General features: G+C 56.9%; 1 protein-coding gene across 3 annotated transcripts in view; it reads left to right on the forward strand.

The window, feature by feature from the left end:
• The window catches only part of TSPAN9 (tetraspanin 9), a 187,817-nt gene that overhangs the window by 88,332 nt on the left and 72,384 nt on the right, over positions 1-27,101 (forward strand). For 2 of the 3 annotated variants that reach the window (XM_061124706.1, XM_061124705.1), the window contains exon 3: positions 24,756-24,835. In XM_061124706.1, the coding sequence (XP_060980689.1) occupies positions 24,773-24,835 (63 nt within the window). In that variant the 5' untranslated portion in view covers positions 24,756-24,772. Of the gene's footprint in view, positions 1-24,499; positions 24,836-27,101 lie in introns of those variants that run through there. The other variant, XM_061124704.1, reaches the window with a different exon arrangement.

A 27,101-nucleotide genomic window follows, 5' to 3' on the forward strand; every position in this document is an offset into this window, starting at 1 on the left:
CGGGCTCTGCAGCCCTGCTGCCAAGGCTCTCACCGGCTGTGGGCTCTCCCTCCTCTTCCAGCAATGTGAGGTTCTGACGTGGCCCCGCCACAACGTCCAGTCTCTGGGTCTCAACCCGTGCCGTCAGCTCCCCCTGAGACCCAGGTGCCTTTCCTCCTCTCTGCCAGGCAGGTCCGTCTCAGCCGTGGGGTCGAGGGGTCGGGGCTGGGGCACGTGTGCTCCTGGAGGAAGCGTCACCCACACACTGAACTCTGCCTGGTTTTGTGCCCCTGGGCGCATCTCCTGCTGTCAGAAGTGTTTGCTCTGTTCTGAAGTTTCTGTTTGTTTGATACATCTCTCCCCCTGTTTTCTTCTCTCTCTTTCTTCTTAAATTTTAAGCTTCTTTTTTTTTTTTAAACTTTGAGATCTTTTATCATTATCTTTTAAAAAATCTTTTCTAAGCTTTAAAATTCGTATTACTTTAAAATTTATTTTTTTGCATTTCAAATTTTTTTGTTTAAAGTTTTTTGCTTTGTTTTTTAATTTTTTATTTATTATTATGATTTAATTTTTTAAATTGGAGCAGAGTTGCTTTATAATGATGGGTTAGTCTCTGCTGTACAGCAGTGTGAATCAGCTGTAAGTACACGTGTCCCCTCCCCAGGGAAATCTTTGAGTGTGTCTAGAGATGACACAGTAGCCTCCAGGAGGAGCTGAGATGCAGAGCTGAGACAGTCCAGCCGTTGCCGTCTTCCTTAATTAAATTTTAAGCTTTTGGAGGCGGGGACCAACTACATCCTGAACCCAGGTGCCCGTGCTGTGTCTGCAGACCTCCGCCCAGTGAGCGTTTGTCGATGGGCCGAGTGAGGGGAGCAGCCTGGGCGTGCAGCCCGGAGCCGTGGGGCTCCTGTTGACTGTCTTACTGCCTTGCTGGGTGACCCCGGATTTGCCCATTCTTTGCTCCGGAAGCCCGTTGTGCTCTCTTGTGAAGCAGGCACCCACCTGAGTGATTTCTAGGTCGCCGTCCAAGTCTGACCTCCTGGTTCAGTGTGAGAGGTACAGAGCCTGTGTCCCCGCGTGCCCGGCCCAGGGCCTTGGCACGTGCCTGTGCAGTGCTTCTTGGCCGCGTGGTTAACCAGGGCGGGACCTCAGGAGCCCCCGATTTGGGGGTGCCTGAGCTGCAAGGTCCTGAGTGTCCCCCTCCCGGCCCCTTCCTTTCCTCCCCTATTTTCTGAGCAGGTGGCTGGGAGCCGCCCCCAAGGACCCCTCAGGGGCTTTGTGCCCAGTGTGGTGTGCGGTGTGGGGCTGGCCTCTGACGTCTCGAGGGCTCTGTGGGTCACCCTGCTAAGTGGGGGTGTCGCCTGTGATGTGCTGGTCCCGAGGGACCTAGGACGGGCGGGGGGGGGGGGGGGGGGGCTAGGGAGCAGGACAGTCCTCAGCCTGAAGCCCGAGTGGGCGGGAGACGCCCCGAGGGCAGCGTGGGAGGAGTCAGCCTTCTCCTCGGCCTTGAGCACGAAGGCATCCAGGCTCCTGGAGGTGTCCAGGGAGTCGCAGATAGAGACAAGACACTGGGAGGTCAGCCCCCGGGCAAGGGGCCTGCCAAGCAGAGGCCATGCTGGGAGAAGATTTGAGGTGGGGGCGTGGGAGGCCAAGTTCCCATGCTTATATCCCCCACCCCCCACCCCAGCTCTGTCCCAGGTGCTCCGTGGACTCACTCTGGAAGGCCCGGCCTACCTGGCGGTGGTCCTGGGACCGAGGGGAAGGGCAGCATCTTCCAGTTGGCGAGTGGCCCAGACCTGGGGAGCCTCTCCCCGGCTGCAACCCCCTTGCATTCCTGACGTCTGGTTTCCAGGCCTCAGTTTCTCCTCTGGCCCCCATTGCCCCGCCGCATGGCCAGTGTGGGGCCGGAGTTGCACCGCCGCTGGGAGGGTCACTTTATAAATAGAAAGATACTTAACACCGACGCCGAGCCTGGAATCAGGCAGGGAGGTGGCTCCGGACAGCCGTGTTTTAAAATGAGCATTGATTTCTGGGACTCTGCATGCTGCATCTTAACTAGACCCTGCTGGCTCCCAGGGCTTTGCTCACCCTGAACCTTCTCCTTCCCCGCTTGGAATGCCTGCTGCCCAGCCCAGGCCAGCCCAGGCCTCCCAGGGCTTTGGGTCTGTCTCCCCCAGCCCTCTGGATGTTCTCTGCGGCCGTGCGTCTATTCCCTGGGTCATTCGTTCATTCATTCATTCGTTGATTTCCCCCTGTTAGAGGCCAGACCTGTGCTAGGTTCTGGGACTCCAGGATGGACAGGAATCCCTCCTCCCTCACTGTCTCCTTGTCTGGGCATCGAGACTTGCAGAGAGGCGTACAGGATGAGTCTTGGTCCTGGCTCCAAGTGCAGAAGGGAAGGTCCAGTTTTGTCCTGGGCTGGGGGAGGAAGGCAGCATGGTCGGGGAGGCGGTGCGTGTAAACGTGGCCAGTGGATGGCACTGTCCAGGTAACGTTCCCCTATGCCCCCCGCTAGCCTCCCTGGGGTCAGAGGATGCTCAGTGTCTGCTGATTTACTGAAGCATTCTGTCCCTTGGCCTGGTTACAATGGAAAAGTTAGCTAAAAGGAGACTGAGGTGTTGACTAAATAATTTTCACCATCCCTGGGGCTTCCTTCCTTTTCATCAGGTGACCTGGAGCCCTTTCTGGGGCCTGGTCACAGGGGTGAGGGTGTCAGGTCAGTGCTAGGGAAAAATCCCAAGGCAAAGATACCCCAGGTGCCATCTTTACACTGTACCCTGTCCTGGCCCCTTCCCCAACCTGGCCATGAATCGTGCATGTTTTTGGCCCTATTGGGTCCTGCTCAATCTGCCCCCAGTGTACCTTTCCTTTAGACCCTCCTTAAAACTGACGTGTTTCAGCAGGTAAGTGAGATGAGCAGGTCTGAGTGTCAGGAGGGTGCCTGCTGTCTCCTGGGGAAGCCCTGGGAAGGAGGGCAGATGAGGCTGTGGGGCAGGTGTGGGGGTGTGGGGCCAAGGAGGTGCACCCCACTCCTTCCAGCACTGGGTGGCCTGGCTTCACCATATGCCGGCGTTGTACTAGCCCCATAGATGATCAGTGACGATTTGCTGTTTTAATTTGTAATATTTCCATGACTTGTCATGTCCCCCAGTTTTTTATAGCCGAGAAACAAAGGAGGGAAATTCCTCGTGGCAGGAGGTATCCACAGAGAGCCCCGGTCACCGACTGGTGGTGTGTCGGTGGGAAGGATGGGGTGGCTAGCACCTGGAGTGTGGGATCCTGTGAGCTCTGCCCCGGGGCGGGTCTGGCCCTCTGATTGACTTGATGGACAGTGGGCTCCTTGTGGGCACGTCACACCCGACCTCTGCGAGCAAGACAGAGAGGGTGGTGTCTTCACTTCATGGACAGATTGGGGACGGTGTCAGCCTCTCCCCACGGCAGCTTCCATCCTTCTGTTTCTGCCGGTTCCCCTCCCCTCCTGCTGTGTTCAAGACTTGTGGTCTTTCCCCACCCCCCCTCCAGTTGCAGGTCAGCCTCCCGCCGTGGCTGGTGACCCACAGGGAGCGAGAGGGTTCTCGCCCCGAGTGCTAGAGCCAGTGCCTGAGACAGGCTCTTGGTGACAATCAGTGCTCTTTTTCCCTTCCCCAAGGCTTTCACTGCAGTTTTCACAAAGAACCAGGGAGACAGATGATATAGAAACACAGACACTTCAAGGGCAGCATATTGGGGCCGAGGGCACAGGTGGGGCACAGGCCAGGTGTACTTGGCTGCTGTGGCTGGGGTGGGCAGAGGCTCCGTGGGCGGGGGATTCGAGGGCTGTGGCTGGGGATGGACTAGGCCTGTTAGCAGGGGCTCCGTGGTCAGGGGTGGGCGAGCCTTCTGGGCAGGTCTGAGCACCCCCTGCCAGGGAGCTGGTGGGCAGGGGCTCTGTGGGAAGGGGCTCCGAGGACAGGGGCTCCTGTGGGCAGGGGTTTCCAGGTCAGGGGTGGGCGAACCCTCTGGGCAGGTCTGAGCACCCCCTGCCAGGGAGTTGGTGGGCAGGGGCACCCTGTGGCTGTCCCCCTTTTGTTCCCATCACATGGGGGATCTGGTGGCCTGTCCTCTGCTATGGTTTCTCCTGGGAGATGGAGGAATGAGAGCTATCCAGGAGCTTTTCAAGAAGAGGAATGCGTGATGTGAACAATGCTGGGCCTGGGATGCCCCGAATTCCTCAGGCGACGTTGGCCTTAGACAGGAACTCTCAGGGGCTGGAAATAGGCCGGGGGGCCCCGGGGGGAGGGCTCATTGTTGGTGGCAACGCCACGGTCACCATCACTTCTCATCCTGGAACCAGAGATGCCTCAGACAGGAAGGCACCTCCCAAAGTCATCTAGGAAGGAAGGGACCAGGCTGCTGCCATGCCGGGTCATTGCATTACACACCCGGCACTGTGCGGCCCCGCCGGGCTCCAGGTGGGGCGGGGTTCGGCCAGACCGGCCTGGTGGCAAGCACGTGCTCTGCTCACCTGCCCCTGTCCTTAACCGCTGTCTTCTGGATGCTTCCCCCTGTGGTTCAGGACCCTTCCTCTCACCTCACTGTAAGCGAAACAAGACCCCCAGCCCACCGTCCTGGGCCCAGGGCCTTCGGACACACGAGGGCCAATGTCTTTCTGTTTGGGGGAGAACCAGAAGGAGGTGGTGTCTCCTTCAGCCGCATGAGGTGGACAGCTGAGTGGAATTTGTAACGGATAAAATATTGGCTCAATTCAGAATTGGTTTTTCTCTGGTTTAATGGGTTAGGAAGGTAGAGTTCTGTGCTAAGGGAACTTCATGCATTTTTTAAACCAACTTTGATTTGTTTCAGCAATCAAGAGGGGAATACATGAATAAAGAGCCCACGTTATTCACGGTCCATTTGAGGTTTTGCTTCACTGTGAGGTGGGCACTGATCTCCCGTCTTGTAGCCCAGCACCCTGCGTCCACTTTCCCAGCCAGAGTTCTGCCGGACGGATGCTGTTGCTGGATCTGGGGACTCAGACACATTTTCCTGCCCTGTCTCTTCATGGGACATATAACTCGTTGGCATCTTGTAGCCACATTTCCATCTTGGAGGGTGAATCCAAGTGTATTTCCTGCAGTTGGGTGAACCATCGCGTCCAAGTGTGGCCTGCCTGCAGAAAACAACTCATTATGATCTTGTGTCTGGAAAGCACACATTCTCATGGGCGGCCAGCCCATATTCTGAGACTGTTGTGGGCCACGCATGTCACCTTGAGAGACCCAGGGCTTGTTTCTCAAACTTTGTGACTCAGTATGTGCTTGTGTGTGTGTGTGTGTTTGCGCAGGCGTGCTCATTCGATCAGTCGTGTCTGACTCTTTGCGACCCCATGGACTGTAATCCGTCAGGCTCCTCTGTCCATGGGATTCTCCAGGCAGGAATACTGGAGTGGGTTGCCATGATCTTCTCTAGGGCATCTTCCCGACCCAGAGATCGAACCAGCATCTCCTGCATCTCCTGCATTAGCAGTCGGATTCTTTACCACTGAGCCACCAGGGAAGCGTGTACGTGTGTGCTACCCCTGAAAAAGTGTTTCACGAAACTGCTGTGTGAGATACATTCTGGGAATTTGTGTTTTGTTTTAATTTTTAAAAAATCCTCTTCCTGACCCACTAAACTGATTTTATGACCCACTAATGAGAAATGACCGTCTGTCTGAAAAAATACTAATCTGGGAGTTGCTCCAGATGAGAGCAAATGGAAACGATTAGCAAATTAATTCATCTGGGTCACAGTCACACATCTATTATATCCATGATAGCTCAGAGTCTTCATTTCTTGAAATTGAATTTTTCTCCTCTTTATTGTCATTGATGCCTCCAAAGTGAGTGTCTGACAACCACGAAGCTTGAGTTTCATGCTTTTTTTTTCTTTAACAAGGACCTTAGTCAGTGTTTTAACATTGTGTTTCTAAAATAAATTTGATCTTAACTCATGACGCAGGTCTTTGCTTAAGTTAACGGAAGATTATTTTTTATAATACAATTAGAAACAGAGCCCCGCTTTAATGAAAGTCACTCAGTCATGTCTGACTCTTTGTGACCCATGGACTATACAGTTCATGGAACTCTCCAGACCAGAATACTGGAGTGAGTAGCTGTTCCCTTCTCCAGGGGATCTTCCCAACCCCACGATGGAACCCAGATCTCCCGCATTGCAGGCGGATTCTTTACCAGCTGAGCCACCAGGGGAGACCAGGAATACTAGAGTGGGTAGTGGAGCCTTGCTTTATGAATTTGCTAATTTACTCATTCTGTTGAGTGTTTTCAAGGTGGAGTAAATTAGCAAATGAATAAATGAGCAGATCCATGAGTTGGAGCTGGGGATTCAGCAGTCACCTTCCTGCCATCAAGGAGCTCACCTCAAAAAGAGAGGGGAGAGACCTGCCCACGACACGCAGGGTGGAGCAGAGGCACTCCCAGAGGCTGAGTCAGAACCACCGACTTCGAGAGGTCAGGAGGGCAGGAGCAGAGGGGTTTTGAGGTGGGTCTCGCAGGATGCATAGGAGTTTGAGATAAAAGGCCTGCCGGGTTGTGATGAAGGAGCTGCTTTTCTTCTCTTCAGAGAAATCTGAGATACAGTAAGTCCTCTACATATGAATGAGTTCCATTCCAAAAGTGTGTTTATAAGTCCAATCTGTTTGTAAGTTCAACAAAGTGAGCCTAGGTACCCAGCTAACACAATCAGCTATATAGCACTGTGCTATGATAGGTTTATAATACTTTTGCACAAATAATACCTAAAACACAAACACAAAAAATAAATAAAACACTTCTAAGCTTACAGTACAGTGCCTTGAAAAGTACAATCGTACAGTACGACAGCTGACACCCAGGGGCTGGCGTCGAGTGGCCAGGAGAGAAGGGTTACTGACTGGAGGGGGGAGAAGGTGGAGCTGAAGGTCGCTCAGCAACAGGAGATGGAGGGCAAGGTGCTGTCTCACTCGTGATGCTGATGGAAGGCACGTTTGCATCTTTGAAAGTTTACAACTTGGAAATTCGTATGTAGGGGACTTACTGTAGAACTAACCAAGTTTTCAAGTTGGAGCAATGTAAGATCGATTTATTTTAGAAGGGTGATTGTGAGGAAGAAGGTGAAAGGTGCTCAGGGGCTGGAGCTGGGAGAGAAACCAGGCAGAGGTGTGGGTAACAGTTTCGTGTTGGTTTCGGAGGGAGAAGCTAGGATGAGGAGTCTTGCCAGGGGGAGTGAAGGAGAGAAAGAGGGGTGAGCTGCAGGTCCTGGGGGCTGGCTTGAATCTGCGGGGTAAAGAGGTAAAGTCATAGAGTCTGAGGACTCTCTCGGTTTCTAGTTTGAGGGACCACGTTGGTGGTGATGCTGTTAACAGTAGAAAATGCCACGGGAAGAACAGCTAGGTGTTGGAGAGAGAAGAGAACGAATTCAGATTTTTGACCTATCAGATTACGTTTATGTCGGACGTCTGGTTGGAGATGTTCCAGTGCTCAGTGGCCTCAAGTGGTGCGGCAGGGAGGAGTCTGGGGTAAGATGGAGCAGACTGCCTGCTTGCTTTGACCATGGCTCCTGGTCTGCATGGTCCAGGACCAGTTACCTACCCTAAGCTCTCTCATCTGTCAAATGAGGAAGCACTTATTTGTCTTACAGGATTGTATGAGGATTGGAGAAAATACATGTGAACATCCTGGCACAGGGCAAGTTCTCTGAAGTTTTATAGCATCACTATTCATTATCTGGGCTTAGAGGAACGGCCCAGGGCTCAAATCTCAGTTTTGCCACAAAAGTACAGGTGTCCTCCGGCAAGTTACATCACTGCTCTGGGCCTTGGTTTGCTCATTTGAATATGGAAGGCCTCGAATTTGACCATCTCTAAAATGCAGGCTGGGGCAAAAATTCTGTGATCTCCTTTGTTTTAAATTTTAAATTATTTAATTATTTGTTTGCACGACTCTCTGTTGAGGCAAGTGGCATCTAGTTCCCCGACCAGGGATCGAACTGGGGCCCCGGCTCTGGGAGCACAGAGTCTTAGCCACTGGACTACCAGGGCTAAATACCTGAAAATTCTGTGGTCTTCTGAACACTGAGAGAAGTAATTTACCAATATATTGGACGTTAGAACTGGGGCTTTAAGTCCCCATTGTCTATAACGATGGAGCAAAACTAACAAGATGAAGACAGTAGGCAGGTGTTCACACTCGCCCCTGTAACCCAAATCCTGTACTTAGATGTGGCAGTGGCAGGACAGGAATTTTGAGCGAGGAGCTCTGGCTTAAAGTGCTGGAGGGGAGATGGGGCTGGCCCGGCGCTGTTCAAGACTCTGTCTGTAATAGTTACAGCATGGTCGTGTCACCAGGTCGCAATGCTGGGGAGGGAGCGTCCCCAGGCAGCCGGTCTGTCGTCACTTGCGAAGTTCAGATCCCACTGAGCATCCTGCTCATTCATTAAATACTTACCACTGAACGTTTCTGTGCACCTACTATGTGCCAGGGGCTCAGATGTAGCAGTTTTGGGCACTGCATTTTAGGGAGGGCAGGAAGGAGAGCTGGGAGTGAGGTGTCAAGGATCTGCTAAGAAGGGGGTGTGAGGCTCGGAGAGAGAAGCTTGGGCCATGTGATACTGTCTCTCTATGTGTGATAGCCTGGTACCAGGGAGAGGAATTGGGCCCCCCACTTTACCGCTCCAGAGGGAAGAATTCATTCTTTTAGCCAGAGTAGTGATGATGGAAATGGCAACCCACTCCAGTGTTCTTGCCTGGGAAATGCCATGGACAGAGGAGCCTGGCAGGCTACAGTCCATGGGGTCACAAAGAGTCAGACTGAAGAGACTTAGCAGCTAAACAGCAATAGTGACGATGACACTTACAAAGAGAAATATTACCTACTCTTCATCAAGCGTAGCACGTGCCAGGCACTGATCAAGGTGCTGTGTGTAGATCCTGGGTTCTGGCGTTGATTGTGTTCGTGATTCACGTGGGAAAGCTGAGGCACAGAGCAGCGGGTGATGTGGGAAGGGGCAGAACTTGGCTGATTCCAGGGCCGAGTCTTTTGGGTAGGAGGTAGAGGTGGGCAGGTGGGGCTCATGTTAGGGGACAGCTGCCTGGCGACTGTGTTCAAACAGAGGGTGAAGGCTGTTTGTGTGTGTTGCGGGGTGTCTCCTCAGGGGATTTCTTTGGAGGGGAGGAGAGTGGACATAAGCAAGTAACTCTTCTTGGGCTCTCTGGATCTTCCGAAAATCCTCAGGGAAGGTGGACTCTATCCCCTTTTAGCAGACAGGAAGACTGCTTGCAGCTCTAGGGGCTACGTATCTTTCTTAGAGTCGCAGAGTCACTCAGAGATGGGAGTCAGGCAGTCTGGGTCTTCTGACTCCTCCGCCCTTCCCAGTGTGCCCTTCCTAGTATCCCCCTCTGCCTCCCACCCCCCCAGCAGACCTGTCTTCTGTGCTTCCTTCCACCTGCTCTTCCCTGCTCCTTTCTGGACTGGACAGTCTCCCGAGCTCCAGACAGGGGCCGGCATCCCGGCTGGTGGAGAGGTGTTACCACAGCCAGTGTGCATGTGTGTGAGCGTGTGTATGTATGCTTGTGTGCACATGTGTGCACATCTGTGCATGTGTGTGAGTGCATATGTGTGTTGTGGAGGCCCTGAGGGTGGTGTGAAGGCTTCGGGGCTGTGTGTGATGTGGGGTGAGCAGGCTGGAGTTCCCGGCACTGTGGGGCTGGTGGAGAAGGCGGTGAGATCATGAAAGGCAGGTGTCTCTGCCCTGTTCCCCACTCCTTCCCCCACCCTAGCCCCCTCCCCCTGGGTCTCCCATCCTTTCTGAGAGGTGGGCCAGGGCAGCAGTTTAGAGAAATTAATTACTCAGTTAATTCACTCAGATCAGACAGGCTTTCAGCTGGGGGTGGGGGTGTGCCCGACTGATGGAAGGAGGAAACTGCTAGTTGACCACTTCTGGTTCCTGATGGGGGAGGGGGGTTGGGAGCACCCAGGTGCTCAGGCTCCCTGGGCCCATGGCCTTGGTCTTGCCTTGTGGGCCAGCCCTCCTCTTTTCCCTTTTTTCTCTCCCTGGGCTTTTCTTCCCTCTCCTTTCTCCCCCACCCTGCCCCCGCCTTTTTTTTGTTGTTGTTGGCACGAGATGCCACCAGGAGAGCCGGCTGGGCCAAATTTCCAGACTCCGTTCATTCATTCGACAAGCGCTCGTGGGGGTCCCTGGCTCAGGACTGGCCGTGGTGGAAGCTGAGGGGCGCCGGCAAGAATCTGTGTGCCCTGCTCTCCCGAGGCCGACAGTCCACCGGCCGCGGCACGACCTGCCCACGCGGCTGGCCGGGCTGAGTCAGCGAGGCCACGTGACGGGGGACCATGAGGAGGGGGATGGTAACTGGGCCACCGGCCTGAGGAGCCCCTAGGCTCCCAGAACTGGGGCAGGCTGCTGAGAGCCGAGCCAGGCGCGCACCACCCCGCCCCCCTCACCCCCCGCCCGCCTCGAGACGGGGATCGCGGTGGATTCAGGGTCAGGGCTCGTGGGGGACAGATTGAAAGCCGTCTCTGTGGGGGGTGTGCAGGGAGCCCCGGGCCTCTGTGCTGGGTGGCTGGGTCGCCAAGGGCCTTATCCGAGGGCTGATGATATGACGCGAGGGGGAGGGGCGGCCGGCAGTGACTTCATTCTGTCATTCTGCACCCCCCATCCCCCTTCTTCAGGCGCGTCTGTGAAGATGGGCTCAGCTGACAGAGTGGTTTTGGCAGCTCTGTCCTGCCGGAGGGGGAGAGTTTGGCCCGCGTGCCTCCCCCAGCTGGGGTGACTTCAGATTACTGACTGAAATGTCTCAGCCACTTCGGTGATCGTGTGCAGATGTCTCTTCAGGGGACGCACCGAACCGGGCCGTGGGGGGCCTCGTTACCCCCCAGAGCCTCCAGTTCTGGAAGATTTCCTAGAGGTTGGGGGGGGGGAACCTGAGTTGTTGCTTGGCTAGTGAGTCCAGTTAACCACCTTCTCAAGGGGAGGGCCCGGTCACAGGGGAGGTTATCATAGTAACTACCTCCAGAAATTCCGACTTTGGTACCAGACATCCGAGGACTCTGACTTGAGGGCCTGGATGGCTCGCTGAGGGGACGTGGGTTCGGATGGGTGGTATGGGGCCCTTAGTACACATCCCTTTGCCTTCTACACGACGCTGTCTCTGCCCCGACTTTGGGGAGAGTCACTTGTGTGAAGTCCCTTTCAACAAGGAACGTTTTAATCTTCTGTCAATGCAGGCTGCTGCCATTGCTTTTATAGTTATAATAGAAATATTCAGGAAGAGTCTGGAAGGACGGAGGCCAGGGGAAGGGGCTGCCAGGGGAGGGGAGGAGGAGTGGACCCAGTGGTCTCTGAAGACCCACAGCTTCTGGAAATCTTCCTCCAACAAGGAAATTCAAGGAATTTCCCGCTTCCTCCCCCAGTGCAGGTGGTGAGTCTGTTTCTTTAAGGTGTGGGTGGCTGGATCCATCTCGAGGTGGACGGGAGCAAGGAGCTAGGTCACAGAGCTCCCTAATTACAGCACCTTCTGGGTCTCCTTCCCTCCTCTCTTGCTCTGATGTTGCTTCAACGGAGCAATTAGAGCTGGAGGATGTGGCCAGAGCCCCAGGTGTGTGACCTGTCCTGCCCTGGGCTTGCCGATGTCCTGCGGCAGGAGGCTGGGGGTGGGAAGAGCTCGCCCCGGGGTTTCTGTTCTGTACGCTGCTTCTCAAGGAAGGCAGCTCCTGGTTGCTGGACGTCCTATGGAGGTGGGTGGGTTGGAGCAGGGCCTCGTGTTGCACAACTTCAGGGGACCCTTTTCCCAGAGAACACGGGTGTAAACGTCCCCGTGGAGTTGGGTGGTGGCCGCCCTCCTTGGAAAGGCTGCAGCTTGGGGCGCTCTGGTCTCGTCACTGAACTCTCTTGATTCCTTGGTTCCATGTTTTTTTTTTTTTTTTTTAATTTATTTTTAAGTTTTCTTTGCGGCACGGTGTCTTTGTTGCTGCATGGGCTTTTTTCTAGATGTGGTGAGCGGGGGCTGCTCTTCTTTGCTGTGCTTGGACGTCTCACTGTGATGGTTTCTCTTGCTGCAAAGCGCAGGCTCGAGGGCACATGGGCTTCAGTAGTTGCTTCTCCCGGACTCTAGAGCACAGGCTCAATAGTTGTGGGGCACGGGTGTAGTTGCTTCTCGGCTTGTGGGATCTTCTGGGAGCAGGGCTCGAACCCACATCTCCTGCATTGGCAGGCGGATTCTTTACCACTGAGCCACCAGTTGAAGCCCGGTCCCGTGGTCTTTATCGTCAGGCTTGGTGCCACATGGGGCTGGCAGAATTGTACTCAGTAGCGTTGATACTGATACCAGCTGTTAAGACTGGGCTGTGTCTCTCGCGCTTCCATCCCATGTGGTTGAGAACACATTTAGAAGCAGCCATTTGGTCAACAAGGGTTTGTTGAGTGCGGTCATGAGCCAACACTGAGTGGCCGCTGAGGAAACCAAGGTGGAGAAGGGGCTGGGGGCTCCGGCGTGGGTCCTCCCCGGGTCTTCCATCTGCCGCGTGGTCTGTCTCACGTCGTCGGGCCCCAGAGAGCGGGTGCAGCGGGAGCTCCAGTGTGTTGGCATTTCTGGGGGCAGGCAGGGTGGGGCTAGCACTCATTCTGATGTGGAGACTCAGGGGTCACATTCAGCCGTGGAATCTGGGTGTGCCCGGGCAGCCCTGGACTCACTTTCTCACGGCTGGTGCTTTCGAGGGTGTGGACGGGAGTTTCCAGTCCCTCCTGGAGGGCTGTGGTCGCAGAAGATGCCCAGCCCTCTCGGGAGCTCCCCAGGTCAGCGCTCCTCCATGAGTTAGCAGCCCCTGCCTCCGCCCCGGGCCACCAGCCTGCCCGGGCAGTGTGCTGCATCTGGGCCGCGGAGCTTAAAATAGCCGGTGAGCTGGCCGCTGTGCGTGTGGGGCACCCGCCGAGGCGGGATGGGGCAGCTGCCTGGATTTGGGGCATCAGTGGCTCTAACCCGTGCGTGGACAGTGCTCTTTGGGGGCGTCTCCTGATTGCAAGGCTGGGGGTTCAGGTGTAGCAGGTACAGAGGGGGAAGCAGGGAGTTCGTCTTTCCTGAGACCTTTTAGGGAAGGCCTCGGACCTGACTGCAGGGCCTCCCGCTGAAGTGTCAGACTGTCAGACCCGGCGTCCTATTTGGCCCTGGCCCTTGGTACTGCTCAGAGTTAGCCACATGGGGGTCCTGTGCAGTCTAAATGAGAAAAGGAGATCCTGGGTAGGGCGCCAGGTCAAGGGCACCTTGAGTCCCAGCCAGGTGGACACTGACCACTGGGCCCCTTGCTCCCCAACTTCCTCCTCTTGGGTTTGGCAGACGCCTCCTCTGGCCTTGCCTTCACTCACCAAATGTGTACTGGATACCTGCCAAGTGTGAGGGGCTTCCTTTGTGGCTCAGTGGTAAAAGAATCTGCCTGCAAATGCAGGAGACACAGGAGATTGTGGGTTCGATCCCTGGGTTCCGAAGATCCCTTGGAAGAGGAAATGGCAGCCCACTCCAGTATTCTTGCCTGGAGAATCCCATGGACAGAGGAGCCTTGTGGGCTACAGTCCATGGGGTCGCAAAGAGTCGGATGGCTGAGCATGCGTGTACTTGCATCTGCCATGTGTAAAGCTGCTCTTGGCCGTGGAAAAACAGCAATTCATGAAACACAGCAAATCCCTGCCCTCATGAAGCTTAGTTCTGATGGGGGAGAGAGATCGTAAACCATCAATTAATAAAGCAAACAGCGCTGAATAATGGGTTTGAGTGCTGTGGAAAGAGCAGGGCCCGGTGATGCTGGGCGTGCTGGGGAGGTATGGGGTTCAGCAGGCAGCCCTTGGGGAGGTGGCAGCTGTGACGGAGGTGGGAGCTGGTCGAGGAGACCCCTGGGAGAGGAGTGTCCAGAGGAGGGAACAACCAGGGTACAGGCTCTCCCATGAAACGCAGCCGGGAGGACTGAGGGGCTGAAGTGGAGGGAGGAGGGGGATGGACGTGTGTGTGTCGACTGAAAATACTGTAAGATCATTGTCTTTTACTGTGGGAGAGATGGGCGCCGTTAGAGGGCTTGGAGCAGAGCTGCGATCTGGCCTGACTTAACCTCAGCAGTAGTCGTGAAAGTCGCTCAGTTGTGTCTGACTCTGGGCGACCCCATGGACTGTAGCCCTCCAGGCTCTTCTGTCCGTCGGATTCTCCAGGCAAGAATACTGGTGTGGGTAGCCATCCCCTTCTCCAGGGATCTTCCCAACCCAGGGATCGAGCCTGGGTCTCCTGCATTGCAGGTGGATTCTTTACTGTCTGAGCTCCCAGGGAATCCACAAGCCTGCCTTACCTGAGAGGGTCACGGTAATCCAGGAGCCGACGTCTGTGGTCTTTCTGGGTCATTAGGCCACCTGTGGGGGATCCCAGGACCCTCCCCATGACGTGTCTACTCCTGTCCCCACCCTGACATGTGACTTCTCCTGGGAGGATGAGCAGGGTGCTGGCTTCTTCTCCTTGCCTTGGAGTTTCCCCTGGATGGAGGGAGCTGGGCTGTTGCAGGGCTTGGCCAAAGCCTGCTGTCCCAGTGGTCAAGAGCCTGGTAGTAAATAAGCAGGAACATTGCCAGCTATTTGTCACACTATCGGTAGCTTGAAAATGGCCACGGGGGAATATTTACACCATGGAAAGTGGTGAGCACCACAGATCTGGGCTTTGCCCCAGAGAGCTGGCTGTTAGACGTGGACAGCCCACCCTGGTCATCATCCCTCCTCTACCATGGCCGGGGTCTTGGGGGGCGTGGCCTCGGCCTCTGTCATTGGCACCTGCACCTGGTTCCTGCTCTGTGAGGTCAGAGCATGGGGATGCGTTGACTGTGGCTGACACAGAGTGTGCTGGGGGTGTTGGCGTGGTCCCTGGGATTTCCAGAACGTGTCCTATGTCGGCCGGTGTGGGGGAAGGGGGACTGGCTGTTGTTCTGGCTGGGTGGTCCTAGAGCCTGAGGGCCACCCCGCCCCGACTTCTTTCCTCCCCCTGTGCATGAGGGATGGCTCCATGTCTAGGAGCTCCACACATAGGAGCAGGGTCCAGTCCTGGGCCCGGGCAAACCACTTGGCATAAGGAGAGATCTCTGTTAGGAGTGAGGAGCCCTCTGCCCGAGGCCACGGGCTGGCATTTCCTCCGGCAGCAGGTGGGGGAGGGGACAAGCAGGTGTGTCCTGGCGCCTGGCCCGACGGGGACATGGATGCGCCCCTCGGGGCCGGAGCTTGGGGGTGAGTGACACGCAGTCACCCAGACGCTTCAGGCCTCACGGAGCCCAGCCACATTCTCTGAGCTCCAGCCTGGACATCTGAGCTCCCCAGGGTTCAGGAGGTGACCAGAGCTGGCCGGTGACCCCAGAGAGGGCCTCTGGGGAGAGGACACATGGTGGTGAGCTAGCAAGATGAGCACCCACAGGAGAGGATGAGGGCGGAGGTCGGGGGGTGTCCGATGCACGTGTTGAGGTGAGTAGACGTCGGGAAGGCGGGCAGGTGGGCTGGGGAGGCTGCGTGCATTGTGTGAGGGTTGAGCGAGTCTGGGTCTGCATCGCATGCAGCTAGGTTACGACAGCGAGTGACCGTCTGCCGGAGCAACCCTAGACATTGCCGAAAGGACTCTCCTGAGGGTTTCGGTAGCCTGAACAGTAGACTAGAGCATGTGGTCTGTGACCGTCTTGACCTCAAGCACTCTGAGATGAGAGAGATGCCGCCAGGTCTGGGGAGTACCAGACGCTTCTCTGAGGCCCCCTGGGCAGGCAGCACCCTGAACGGTGGCTGCCTGGACTTGGGCAGCTTGCGTGGGCATGGAGGGGGAGAGCCTCACCATACAGAGTGGCCAGTGGTCCAGAGACCACTTGGCTTCAGGCCCTGAGACCTGAGTCTTCAGACAGCCCAGTTCTCTGCTTCTCCCCAACAGCAATGCCTAGTAGGGCTTCCCCACCACTATCCACCCCCACCCTGGGCTTCTTGTTCTCTTGTTCCCTTTGGCTGTGTGTGTGTGTGTGTGTGTGTGTGTGTGTGTGTGTGTGTGTGTGTGTGTGTGTGTGCAGGCTCCCCTCCACCATGGCTTTAGAGCAGGCAGTGGGGGGCTGCCCGGCCTGTGTTCTTTCTCCATCTTGAGAGCATCTCTGTGCTGTCTGCTCTTCCTGCAGTGGTTCAGTGGCGGGGGAGCCAGGCAGCAGCTCCCGAACTGGGGGAGAGTCCCAGCTGCATGAGCGCCCCCTGCCCAGGCCAGCCACTGGGTCAGAGAGCGCACCATTCCGGCTGGCCAGTCCGTGCCCTCCACGGAGCGGTTTAGGAATATTGGATTTGCTGGGTCAGGAAAATCCACTGGTGCATGGCGGTAACCTCAGGGCTTTACCACGCTGCCCGGTGCCTGCGGGCCCCCTCTTATCTCACCTCCGGGAGCCGCCTGCCCTCCGTGAAAGTGCTCATTGCTGGTGCTCCTGGCTCCGGGCATCCGGGAGGGGCTGGCGTGGTGAGTGCCCGCCGTGCAGCAGGCCCTCCCGGGGGGGACCTGACTGGGACACTTGGTTGGACTTGGGGCGCTCGTTTGGGACTCACCTGGAGAAGAGGGCCTGAGAGCCCAGGGTGGGCAGCTCCCCGGTGGGCTCCAGCCTGCGCCCCCGCCCTGTAAGCCTGCTCAAAGAGGAGGCATGACAGCGCTCACCACCGCTCCCGCCCCCCGCCCGCCCTCAGGCAAGGCCCATCCTTCTGTCATCTTGCTCCAGGCCCCCAGGAGGCCCGCCCTCTCCCTGAGTGTGTTGAGTGGTGATTTCACGGCTCCTGAGTGCTGGGCCCTGGCTCTGGGGTACAAAGATGATGGACGAGACTTGCCCTTGAGGGCTCCAGGTCTGGGGCCAGATGGCACTGAGCGGGCAGCTCGGTGGTGGGTGGGGGATGGACCCGGGTGCCTTGGGGCTCTGAGCACAGGCCCCAGCCCAGCTGTGGGCAGGCAGGGTGGGGGAGGGAGGTGCCAAGACTGGGTGTGGGGAAGACCAGGGAGGTTTGTCCTGGTGGGAGATTCCTAAGTGAGATTCGGAGGATGGCGGGGGGTGGGGAGTGGGCAGGGGTGGGGAGCACCTGGCATCCGGGGTTGTTTCTGCTGAACCCGCTCTGTTCTTTGCAGTTCACGTCCCATGAAGCCTCATTTCTGCTGGGACGTCCTGGTGGCCTTCTCCCTCTGGCTTCTCCAGCCTTTGCCCACCAAGATGCTTTCCCTCCTGCCCTAACCCATCCTGCCTGAGAAGCAGGGTGGGTCCCATGTCTTTGGGTTGGGGGGTGGGAGGTGGTTCAGGGCTGGCAAGAGCCTTAGAAAAGCAACCAGTGCAGACTTCCTGCCCTGCAGTTGAGGAACCAGGTAACTGGCGGCTTGAAGCTGTGCTCCTCAGGTGGGGACCCGGGAAGCCCTTCCAGGGGATGCTGGTCACCCAGCCCCACGCACCCCTCCTTTGAGTGCCTCCTTGTTCATCATCACTCAGTGGTCCTGCTGCTGGTCAGTGGTTGTCCTGGACACAGCCCCCGCTGCCCTGGGCCTTCTGGTCAGGTCAGAGACCCGGACAGCAGACTGTCACCCAGGTAAACGTGCTTCCGAGCAGACAAAGTGCTGCAAGGGAGGGGAGGGGGGCTCTGAGGCTTCAGGCGTTAATTCAGACGGCAGGGGCGGGGAGGAGGCAGACAACCGGAAGGGACTGTTGTGAAGAACTCACAAGAGCTCAGGGATGGGAAGAAAGGTGTGTCCTCAGGCGGCGAGTTGAGGAAGAGCATTCCAGGCAGAGGGGACAGCAGTGGCCAAGTCTCTGAGGAGGGTGAGCTCCGAGGGTTCGCTGGTTGGAGCACAGTGGGCTGGAGAGAGGGGCAAGGGCCAGTCCAGCCCGACCTCTGAGGTCGCTTTAGGACTTTGGATTGTAGTCGAAGAGTAGAATAGCAAATACAACGTGTGCGCGCGTGCATGCATACACACACACACACACACACACACACACACACACACACAATATCAGCAAAACAGAAGACACGAGGGCCTTAAGAGAGCAGGGTGAATGAGAAGATGGGGTGACCGCTCCCTGGAGAAGGGGTGGGAAGGAGAATCCTCCCCGAACTGTGAGGGAGCTGGCCCAGGGCGGTGCCCTTGGAGCCAGCGAGAAGAAGGTGGCTCATCGAATGGACTCCTGTTTGATTGGAGGTGGAGCACCGACAGTGGGGAGTTGGGATGGATCCTGGGCTCCGGCGTGAGTGCTGGGATGGGTGTTTAGGCCGTTTATTGAGAAGTGCTCCCAGTGGCGCAGGGCAGGGGCGAGGTCAGTCCATGGGGCTTGAGAGATTGGAGCTGCCCTCGTGACGCTGCATGGGGATGCAAGCACAGGGGTTGGGTATGCATGCTCGGGGCTCAGAAGACAGGTGAGGCCCAGGTAAACCCTTAGGAGGGCCCACCAGCATCCGCCCTTAGAATCTGAGCCAAAGAACACTTTATATTGATTATGTGTTGTCTCGTATCTTTCTCTGTTCAGTCACCTCTTGATCAGATGGGGACTGGGACCATAGCTACTGTAATAATTATACTCGTTGATCCAAATGACAGTACCTCGTTGACCTTTAGTTCCTTTCTACCCCGACCCTTTACCATCACTATCGTCCTTCGTGAATCCTAGCCAGGTCTGGTGACTCTTGACCCTGGAGCTGTTTAATTTCCACAGCAAATAGGAGGCCTCTTCCCCTTGCCTCTCTGCCTCTGCCCCACCCTGGACCCCCCTCACCTCCCCCTGCTGGGTGAACCTTCTTGCGAACATCCGGGGATGTGGCCTATGCCAGGGGCCTCTCCATCCTTCCCTCGACCTCTTTCTTTTGAACCTTCGTGGAGGTAATGTTGGTTTATAACATGTAAGTTTCACTGGTGCCACGTGGTACTTTGACTTCTGTGTGCCCTGCTGCTGCTTGCCCCCAAGAGTGTGGTTTCCATGCGTCACCACGCAGCTGACCCCCTCCCACACCCCATGGCTTTGTTCTGTCCTCTGTGTCTCTGTGCTTGTTTTGTTCTATTTATTTGTTTGATATCCCACACTTGAGTGAGATCACATGGGATTTGTCTTTCTCCTTTTGACTTGTCTCACTTAACCCTTCTGTGTTGTTGTTAATGGCAGGGTCTGTTTTGTGGCTGAGTTGTGTTCCATTGGATATACATCTGTATATACATCTTTTTTTTTTTAAACTTTTTATTTTATATTGGGGTATAGCCGATTGACAATGTTGTGATAGCTTTAGGCGAACAGCGAAGGGACTCAGCCATACATACCCCTGTATCCATTCTCCCCCAAACTCCCCTCCCATCCAGGCTGCCACAAAACACTGAACGGAGTTCAATGTGTTATACAGTAAGTCCTTGTTGGTTATCCATTTTAAATTTAGCCGTGTGTTCATGTCCACCTCAAACTCCCTAACCATCTCTTCCCCTCATCCTTTGCCCGGCAACCCTAAGTTTGTTCTTCAAGTCTGTGAATCTTTTTCTGTTTTGTAAGTTCATTTTTAGTTCATCATGCCTTTTTAGATTCCACGTACCCCACATCTTCTTTATCTGTTCATCTGTCCATCCTTCTTTCCTTCTGATACCATCTATCCACAAACAGTTTGCTTAGCAATATATTGCTGAAGACGATCTCAATTCTGGAGTTTAAAACATTGAGGTGAGGAGAGTAAGTTCCCCTTCTTCTCTGAGGTCAGGCCCTCTGGATGCCAAGTGCTCCCCGCCTCACCTAAATTCCGGTGGGGCCCCCTTGTCTGAGCCTCAGAGGTCCAGGATGCCTCACAAGCCACACACGTTGTCAGATACAGAGACCTCAGTGCAGGACCAGAGGGAGTCTGTGTGGCCCGTCAGCTCCGATGTGTGCAGGTGGGCAAGAGCCCAGAGGCCCGAGGAGTGCAGGGAGAGGCGGAGAGCTTGGTGTTCACTCTGAAACCCTCACCTCCCCAGCTGCTGGGCAGCAGAGATTTCATGTATTCACATCCCTTCATTCCTCTGGGAATTCTGTACCTGCTTCACTTTTTGTCGTTGTTGTTTAATTAAAAAAAAAGTCATCTCTGCCTTGTTCACATGCTCTGAGATCCTCAAGGGCGGTCTGTACCTTCCGGCTCTCCTGAGCCTGGCAAGTCGATGAGGACCTGGAAGGGGGGATGCTCTCTCCCATCACTTTCTCTCTCTGGTGTTCCCTCTGTGCCTGAAGTCCAAGAAACCGAGTCAGCACAGCTCCCGACCTTGCCTCTCCACCCTGCTGCCAGGCTCAGTTCCTAAGGCCCCGAGTCTATGCCATGCCCTGCTGTTTGGGAAGCCCCGAGATGAAGCCCAAACTCCTCGTGTTTCATGTGAGGCCTCACAGGTAGCTCACTGTGACGCACCCCAAGGCCCCATCTCCTCGCTGCCCCTGAAGGTCCCCTAACTGTTCCCTCGCTGGTTCCTGCCTCGCCTGTCCTGGCTGGCCCTTCTCCAAGGGGGGCCGCGCTCCAGCTTTGCGCTGTCCTCACTCTGCACACTGTGGCTCGTGCATGCTCTGTCATTCTGCTGTGTGTGAGCTTCTCCAGGGACGGTCTGGAGTGGGGTGGAAGGCTGGTCTGGTCCCTGCATCGTGAACTCCTTGGGGCCTATGGCCACGTCTCCCTCATGTTTGTCTCTCCCAGTGTCCCTGGGCGTCCTGCCGGCGATGAGCTGTCTATTACTGATGCATGGTCTTTTCGTGGTAGACGGAGGACAAAGCTGCTAGCTGAAACTGCCTTCCCGTGGCTCCTCTCCGGCTTTTCCAGAGCTGCTTCCTTTCAGGGACTCGCTTCCTGTCTTGCAGACTGCCTTCTCCCTGAACCCCTTCCTCTTCCAGCCCTCTATAAGATCACGCAGGGCTGATCTAACAGGTTTCTCCAGCTGGTATGATCTCTCCCGCATCAAAGAAGTGATGTGGTGAGAATGAAGTGCAGCTGAGAGCCCTCCAGAGCTGGTCCAGGCTGAAGTGGACAAGAGGCCTTAGCCAGTCCAGTCGGGTGGCCGTGGGGTCCATCAGAGTTAACTGGGCATCTGCCCCCCATGTGTGCACAGCACCCATGGGACTGGTTGCCCAACTAGGGGACAGCAGCCAGGGGCTCCCCTTTGCTGACCATTGGCCCAGCAGCACTGCCCTGACCAGCCCCCTCCCCTTTGCCCCTTACTCGGCTCCTTCTGCTAATGACCTTTCACCAGGCTCCCTGTTACACTTTTATTCTTCTTTTAAGTTTTCTTTATTTGGCTGCACCGGGTCTTACCTGTGGCATGCAGGCTCTTTAGCTGTGGCATGGAACTCTTATTAATAGTTGCAGCATGTGGGACCTAATTCCAAGACCAAGGATCAAACCTGGGTCCTCTGCATTGGAAACTCGGACTCTTGGCCACGGGACCACCAGGGAAGTCCCATCCCTGTTATGTTTTGGATTCTGTCTGTTAGACTGGCAGATTCCTAAGGGCAGGAACTGGGTTTGGAGCTCAAGGGAGTAAAGAGCATGGGCTTTGAAAGCACCGTTTCCTTAACTGTAAAATGGGGGTGATAACAATCTCGATCCTGCAGGCCTGTCTGAGGATTCTGTGGGTGATTGTGGCTGATGCTTGGTGCCTGGGATACACTGGGGACTTGTATATCGGAGTTGCTGTTATTCTTCTGATCATGACTAAGTTGCATGCCCTCGTGGAAGCTCACTGAGGCTTTGTGGGTCAGCCGATGACTGGGACTTCAGTGCCCTTTTGACGAGCAAGGCCAGGAGGAGCAGAGCGGAGGTCTGGTTACACTGGACAGCGCCTCCTCCTCTCCTGCCTGCTTGTGGTCCTGCCCACCCCCCTGGCCCCCCTGCTTCCCCCATGCCGTCAGTTGCTGAGGAAATAGTTACTGGCAGGGATCCACGTATAATCGGAAATGAGTGTGGAACAGTCCAGGACAGTGTGAGTTGGGGAGAAGAGAAAGTTGAAAGGAAATTAGAAGGCAGAGAGGGCCAGCCTGGGGGGCCCTGACTTACTCCAAGTGCCCATCCCGAGACTAGCGATGACAGCCCCTGGACAGCACTCAGCATCCTCAGATGATTCTCACACTGGCCCGCTCCTCTAGGGGGTGGGCTCTACAAACCCCGGTTTAAAGAGGAGGAGATGGTACCTCAGAAAGGTGAACTACCTCGCCCTGATCACACACTAAAATCTCAGCTCAGAGTGAAAAACAGGTTTCTCCAGCTGGTATGATCTCTCCCGCATCAAAGAAGTGATGTGGTGAGAATGAAGTGCTGCTGAGAGCCTTCCAGAGCTGGTCCAGGATGAAGTGGACAAGAGGCCTTAGCCGGTCCAGTCGGGTGGCCATGGCGTCCATCAGAGTTAACTGGACGTCTGCCGTGCACGTGTGCACGGCACCCATGGGACCGCAGCGCCCAACCAGGGGATGGCAAGTTGCCATGGTTGTGATGCACACTGCGTTCCGTTTCTGGGCTGCCGTGTGAGTGGGGAAGGGGCTTGGGATAGTAGCACCGCTGCTGGTCTCTTTAAAGAAGCTGAGGTGTCCTCAGAATAAGTGGCCACACCCCGGAATGCCGGCCTGCCTCCAGCCCCAAGATGCAGATTCAGCAGCCTGGGGCCCTGCGGAACATCGTGATGAGGGTCTGGTCAGAATGAACGTCCCCCTTGGCCACAGCCGCCTGGTAGCTCTGTTCCTGCTGGTGGTCTTGGTGATTAAGGCCCTTCTGTCTTCCTGGCTGGAAGGGCAGGAGCGGCACACCTCATACGTTTTCCCCGGGGACCTGGGCACTCAGCACAGAGCAGGTGTGGAGTAAATGTCTGACGGGATCCGGGGAGGACATGGCACCCTCACACCCCAGCCAGCTGCCCTAGGCAGCGCCTCCGGACGGCCAGGCGCGGTGTTGGGCGTGGGATACAGGGCCGGGGGTGCTCTGGGGCTCTCTCACCCTCTGGCTGGTGGCGAAGAGAGGTGCCTCTCCCCGCGTCTTCTGGTCTTCTCTATTTGCCAACTGGGCAGTGCAGACCTCCGCGCGAGCCCGGGGCGCAGCTGGTGTCTCGCGGTAGGATGCAGGGCTCCTGGATGCTCCCAAGCCCTCGGCCCGAGCGTTCTTGGTGCTGCGCCCTGAGCAGCCGGTAGCCCCCGCGCACCCCGGTGTCACCCTAGGCGAGGAAGGATTCAGAGGGGCAAGGCAGGACCCTACCTGGGCCGTCTACTCTTCTCAGCCGCATGGGGGTCCTGCCCGGAGCGCGGGGCAGGGGTGGGTGTGCGGGCGGGTGGGGGGAGCTCGCGCAGCTGTAAGAGCCTCCGGAGCCGCGGGTGCGCGCGCGCGTGCGCGGAGGGGGGCGGGGCGGGCGGCGCGGGTCGCCGGCGCCTTTCCGACACCTCGCGCCTCCCCTGCGGTCCCCCTCTCCCAGCTCGCCCCAGCCAGACCCACGTGTGCAGACGCGCCAGCCTCTGGGTGTGTGTGCAGCCGGCAGACCGTGCGCCCGGCTCGGAAAGGCCCCGTGGACACAGGGGGCGGCAGACAGCTCGTCTGTGGCCGCGCTTCTGTCCCCTCCAGTCCTCCCCAGCCCTTTCCTCTGGTTTTCTTGGATCGTGGTTCCTCCAGCCGTTCTCTTCCCCTCCCGCCCCCTTCTCTCCCCTGGAAGAGGCCAGCGCCTTGCGATGAAGGTTCTGGTTCACCCTGGCTCCGGAGCCCTTGACATTTAGATGGGCTCGCGGCGCACTGGTGTAGGCACCGGCAGAACGCTAATCCCATTAAAGCCGTGGTGTCATCGGGGAGGGGGGGGCTGCCCCCTTGCAGGCCTGGCGCTCATTGGCCGAATGCAAGCCAGGGGGCGGGGCCGAGGGCCGGGGAGGGGGCTCCGGCGATTTCGGAGTCGGGAGTCGGGAGTCGGGCCGGGATTTCGCAGGGGGAGCCCAGCGGTGGTTGCAGCTGCGGCGGATCCCTCGTCACTAGCCGCCGCGCGCGCGCCCGGCAGCCCAGGGCCCCGGGGCAGCTCCGCAAAGTCGCGGGGCGAGAGGAGGCGGGCGCTCGCAAAGTGGCCGGGCCGGGCTGACTGAGAGAGGTGTGCCCGGGAGCCCGAGCCCGGCGCCCCGGTGCCTCGCGTGGAGCGGCGGTGTAGCGCCTGGGAGGCGAGCTGACGTTTGGGATCGAGAAATACAATCGCAGCCTCTCCAGAGGCGCTAAGTTACGCCGGCCAGCCGGCGCCCGGGGAGCGTGCGTGCAGCCAAGCCGCGCCGCAGAGCCCTCCCGGGCCGGCCGGTGGGGAGCGGGGCCCTGACTCCCCCACCCCCCACAACCCCCATCCCGGCCCCAGCGCGGAGTCCGGCCGGCGGCGCGCCCGGGGACTGAGCCAGGGCGTGCGAGGCTCCTCCGACCCGTTTGCAGCCCCGCGCCCTTCTCGGGCGCCCCCTCCGTGCCACTCCGGGAGCGATGCCCCCCGCCCCCCGCGCCCCCCGGGAGCGACGCGAGCATGGAGAAGTCGAGTAGCGAGGATTCTTCTATCCACCGGAGTCCATCTTTGGACAGCAAGGACTCGGACTTTGCCAAGCCGTCCACCTCGGGCCGCCCGTTCGGCCGCGGCTTCACGGCCGGCGCCTTCTACGGCACCGCTGGCTCCCGCGGCCAGAGCCACGCCGAAGCCGGCGTGAAGACCGACAAGTACAATGCGCCCAAAGGCAGCAAGTACGTGGTGTTTTACCTGGACCTGTCCTTTGTTTTCCTCCTAGAATTTAAGAAGTGCAACATGGCCAGGGGCTGCCTGTGCTGCCTCAAGTACATGATGTTCCTCTTCAATTTGATATTCTGGGTAAGTCCTTCCGAGTGTCTCGCCTGCCTTGGCCTCTCCTCTTTGCTTAAGCACATACCCTCTCCCCCTACCGAGCAGCACGGCCCAGCTCTCTGCACAGCGGTAAGTGGGTCTTAAAACACAGTTCCCCTCCCTCTCTCATACATCTTTCTCTCTCCTTGGTGGCTGAATGAAGACTGCAACTCTTCCAGGAGAGACTTGTTCTACTCCTAGGAGGCTGCTGAAGTTTGCCGCCACCTCCTCCACCCCACCCCCGTCCCCAAGAAACTGGTGCCTCCAACTGGGTCCTGTGCAGAAATAGGTGTGGGGTCGGAATTTTTAACAGCTGTGACCTTGAGTTGAATTCAGGCAGAAGTGCAGATGGTTTTCCGAGTTTCTTCTTGTATTTCTCCTGCATGTAGGAGAACACAGTCTGCAGCATTTTATGGGCATGAGGTGGGTGAGTGGTGGAGGTCACGTCCCTCCCCACTCCTTCCAGTGAATCCCAGGAAAAGCTGGGCGGGGGCCCTGTCCCAGGCCAAGGGGGCCCGCTGGCCTGCAGCTCTGCCCGCTGCCCCCCTCCCCCCAGTTGGGGCTTGCGGGGAGAGGGAGGACGTGGGAGGGTTGCTGCCATCGGGTGGCGGCAGCTGCTTTTGAGGGATTGCAGTGGACTGGGCAGGGAATGGGCCAGCCATGTGCTCTGGCCGTGGAACCCAGAGACTGGAAGGGACAAAGGGCGTGCCCCATCCTTGGTAAGAGATGATGTTCCAGGGGAGGTGTCAGTGGGTGGGGCAGCTCAGAATTGTTCTTCATCTGCTGTTCTCCTCCCTCCCCTGTGTGCATGAGAAATATCTATAATAGTTTGGTGAATCTGAAAACTTCTTACATTCATATCTGGTTCTTCCTTCAGCCCAACTTCTGCCTTCGCCTTTCTCCTCCAGAGCCCAGATGTATGTAGTCAGCACAGATGTTTGGCTCTGCCCCAGGGCTGTCCTTCTGCCTCCTGGAGGCTGTCAGCTGCCCACGGTCCAGGAGGAGTCCCCAGGGGTGGCGGGGTGGGCGGGGGAGTCACTCAGTGCAGTGGGCTGGGCGCAGTGTGCTTCGGCGTTCAAGCGTTTGTGTGAACTGACCCACTTGAACTGAAAAACTCTTGTGGGTGTGTAGGGTTGGGCAGGGTGAGTTTTCTCATAGATGCGGAGCCCTCAGGCCAGGGCAGGAAGAAGCCTGGCCTCCGGCCTTGGTTCTGCATTAGCTCTTCATGTGACCTTGGGCAAATCATTTCATCCCCAAGGACTGGTTTCCTTTGCAGTCTAGTGAGGGTGAGCAGTCGTGATGGTCTCCCTCACAGCCTCACCTCCTTAGTTACGGGATGTCCTGCCTGCTTGCCTTCACTCTGGGGAGGGAGCCCCCGTCCCTTCTCTTCCCAGGAACCTGGTCTGAGATGGTCTGAGTGGGATTTCCCCAGATGCCTCCATGGCCTGGGGTCCTCCAGCCACGGCTGTAAGGTGTTACCTGTCCCGTGGTGAGGGGAGACTGGGGCAGATCCATGGGAATGTCAGGAATGATTCTGGGGCCGCCTTTGGGCAGCTGCTGCTGGTCCTCTGCTGGTCTGCCAGCATCAGTGTCAGTCAAGCACCCGTGTGTGTTTCTCTGGTGCCTACGGATTTGCAGGAATGTGGCCCGTTCACTGGGCATGGCTTCCCTCTCTGCCCTTGTTCATGGTCTCAACCACCCTTTCTGCCCACGCCCCTCTCTTACTAGAAAGACCCTCATGGGATGCTCCCTGCCCTGGCCAGTACCTCCCACTCAGCTGCGCTCCTCCCCACCCCCACCCCGCCACCTTCTGGCCGGAGGAGGTATGACTGCCTCTTCATTTCTCCAGGAATTTAGAGACCTTCGCCCTGCACATAGAAGGCACTATTAATAGTTATGTGTTTGTGGGTGAATGGACGAAGGATCAGCGCACAAAATTCAAACGTGGGGTAGGGGTTCCCACATCCCACTTGATGGAGAGGAGAAGTCAGTTCTCAAACTTATCAGTGGTGCAGGCTCTCCTAGCTGCTTAGCTGTAGGGTGACAAGTGACTTTCAATCCCGAGGAGAACAAGCCAGTCGGTGGAATGGCCTTCCCTTTTGGTTACAGTGAAAAAATTTACTTCTCCTATTAAGAAAGCGCCTCCCACCTATCTTTTACCAGGCAAGAAGTCACTCTCTCCTAGTCTCTGACTTTTCTGGTTACCTAGTATTTTCAGATTTCTCATGACATGCTATGAGCTGGGAAAAATTTG

This window comes from Dama dama, chromosome 22 (genome assembly GCF_033118175.1).
Source record: "Dama dama isolate Ldn47 chromosome 22, ASM3311817v1, whole genome shotgun sequence".
Classification (NCBI taxonomy): Eukaryota; Metazoa; Chordata; class Mammalia; order Artiodactyla; family Cervidae; genus Dama; species Dama dama.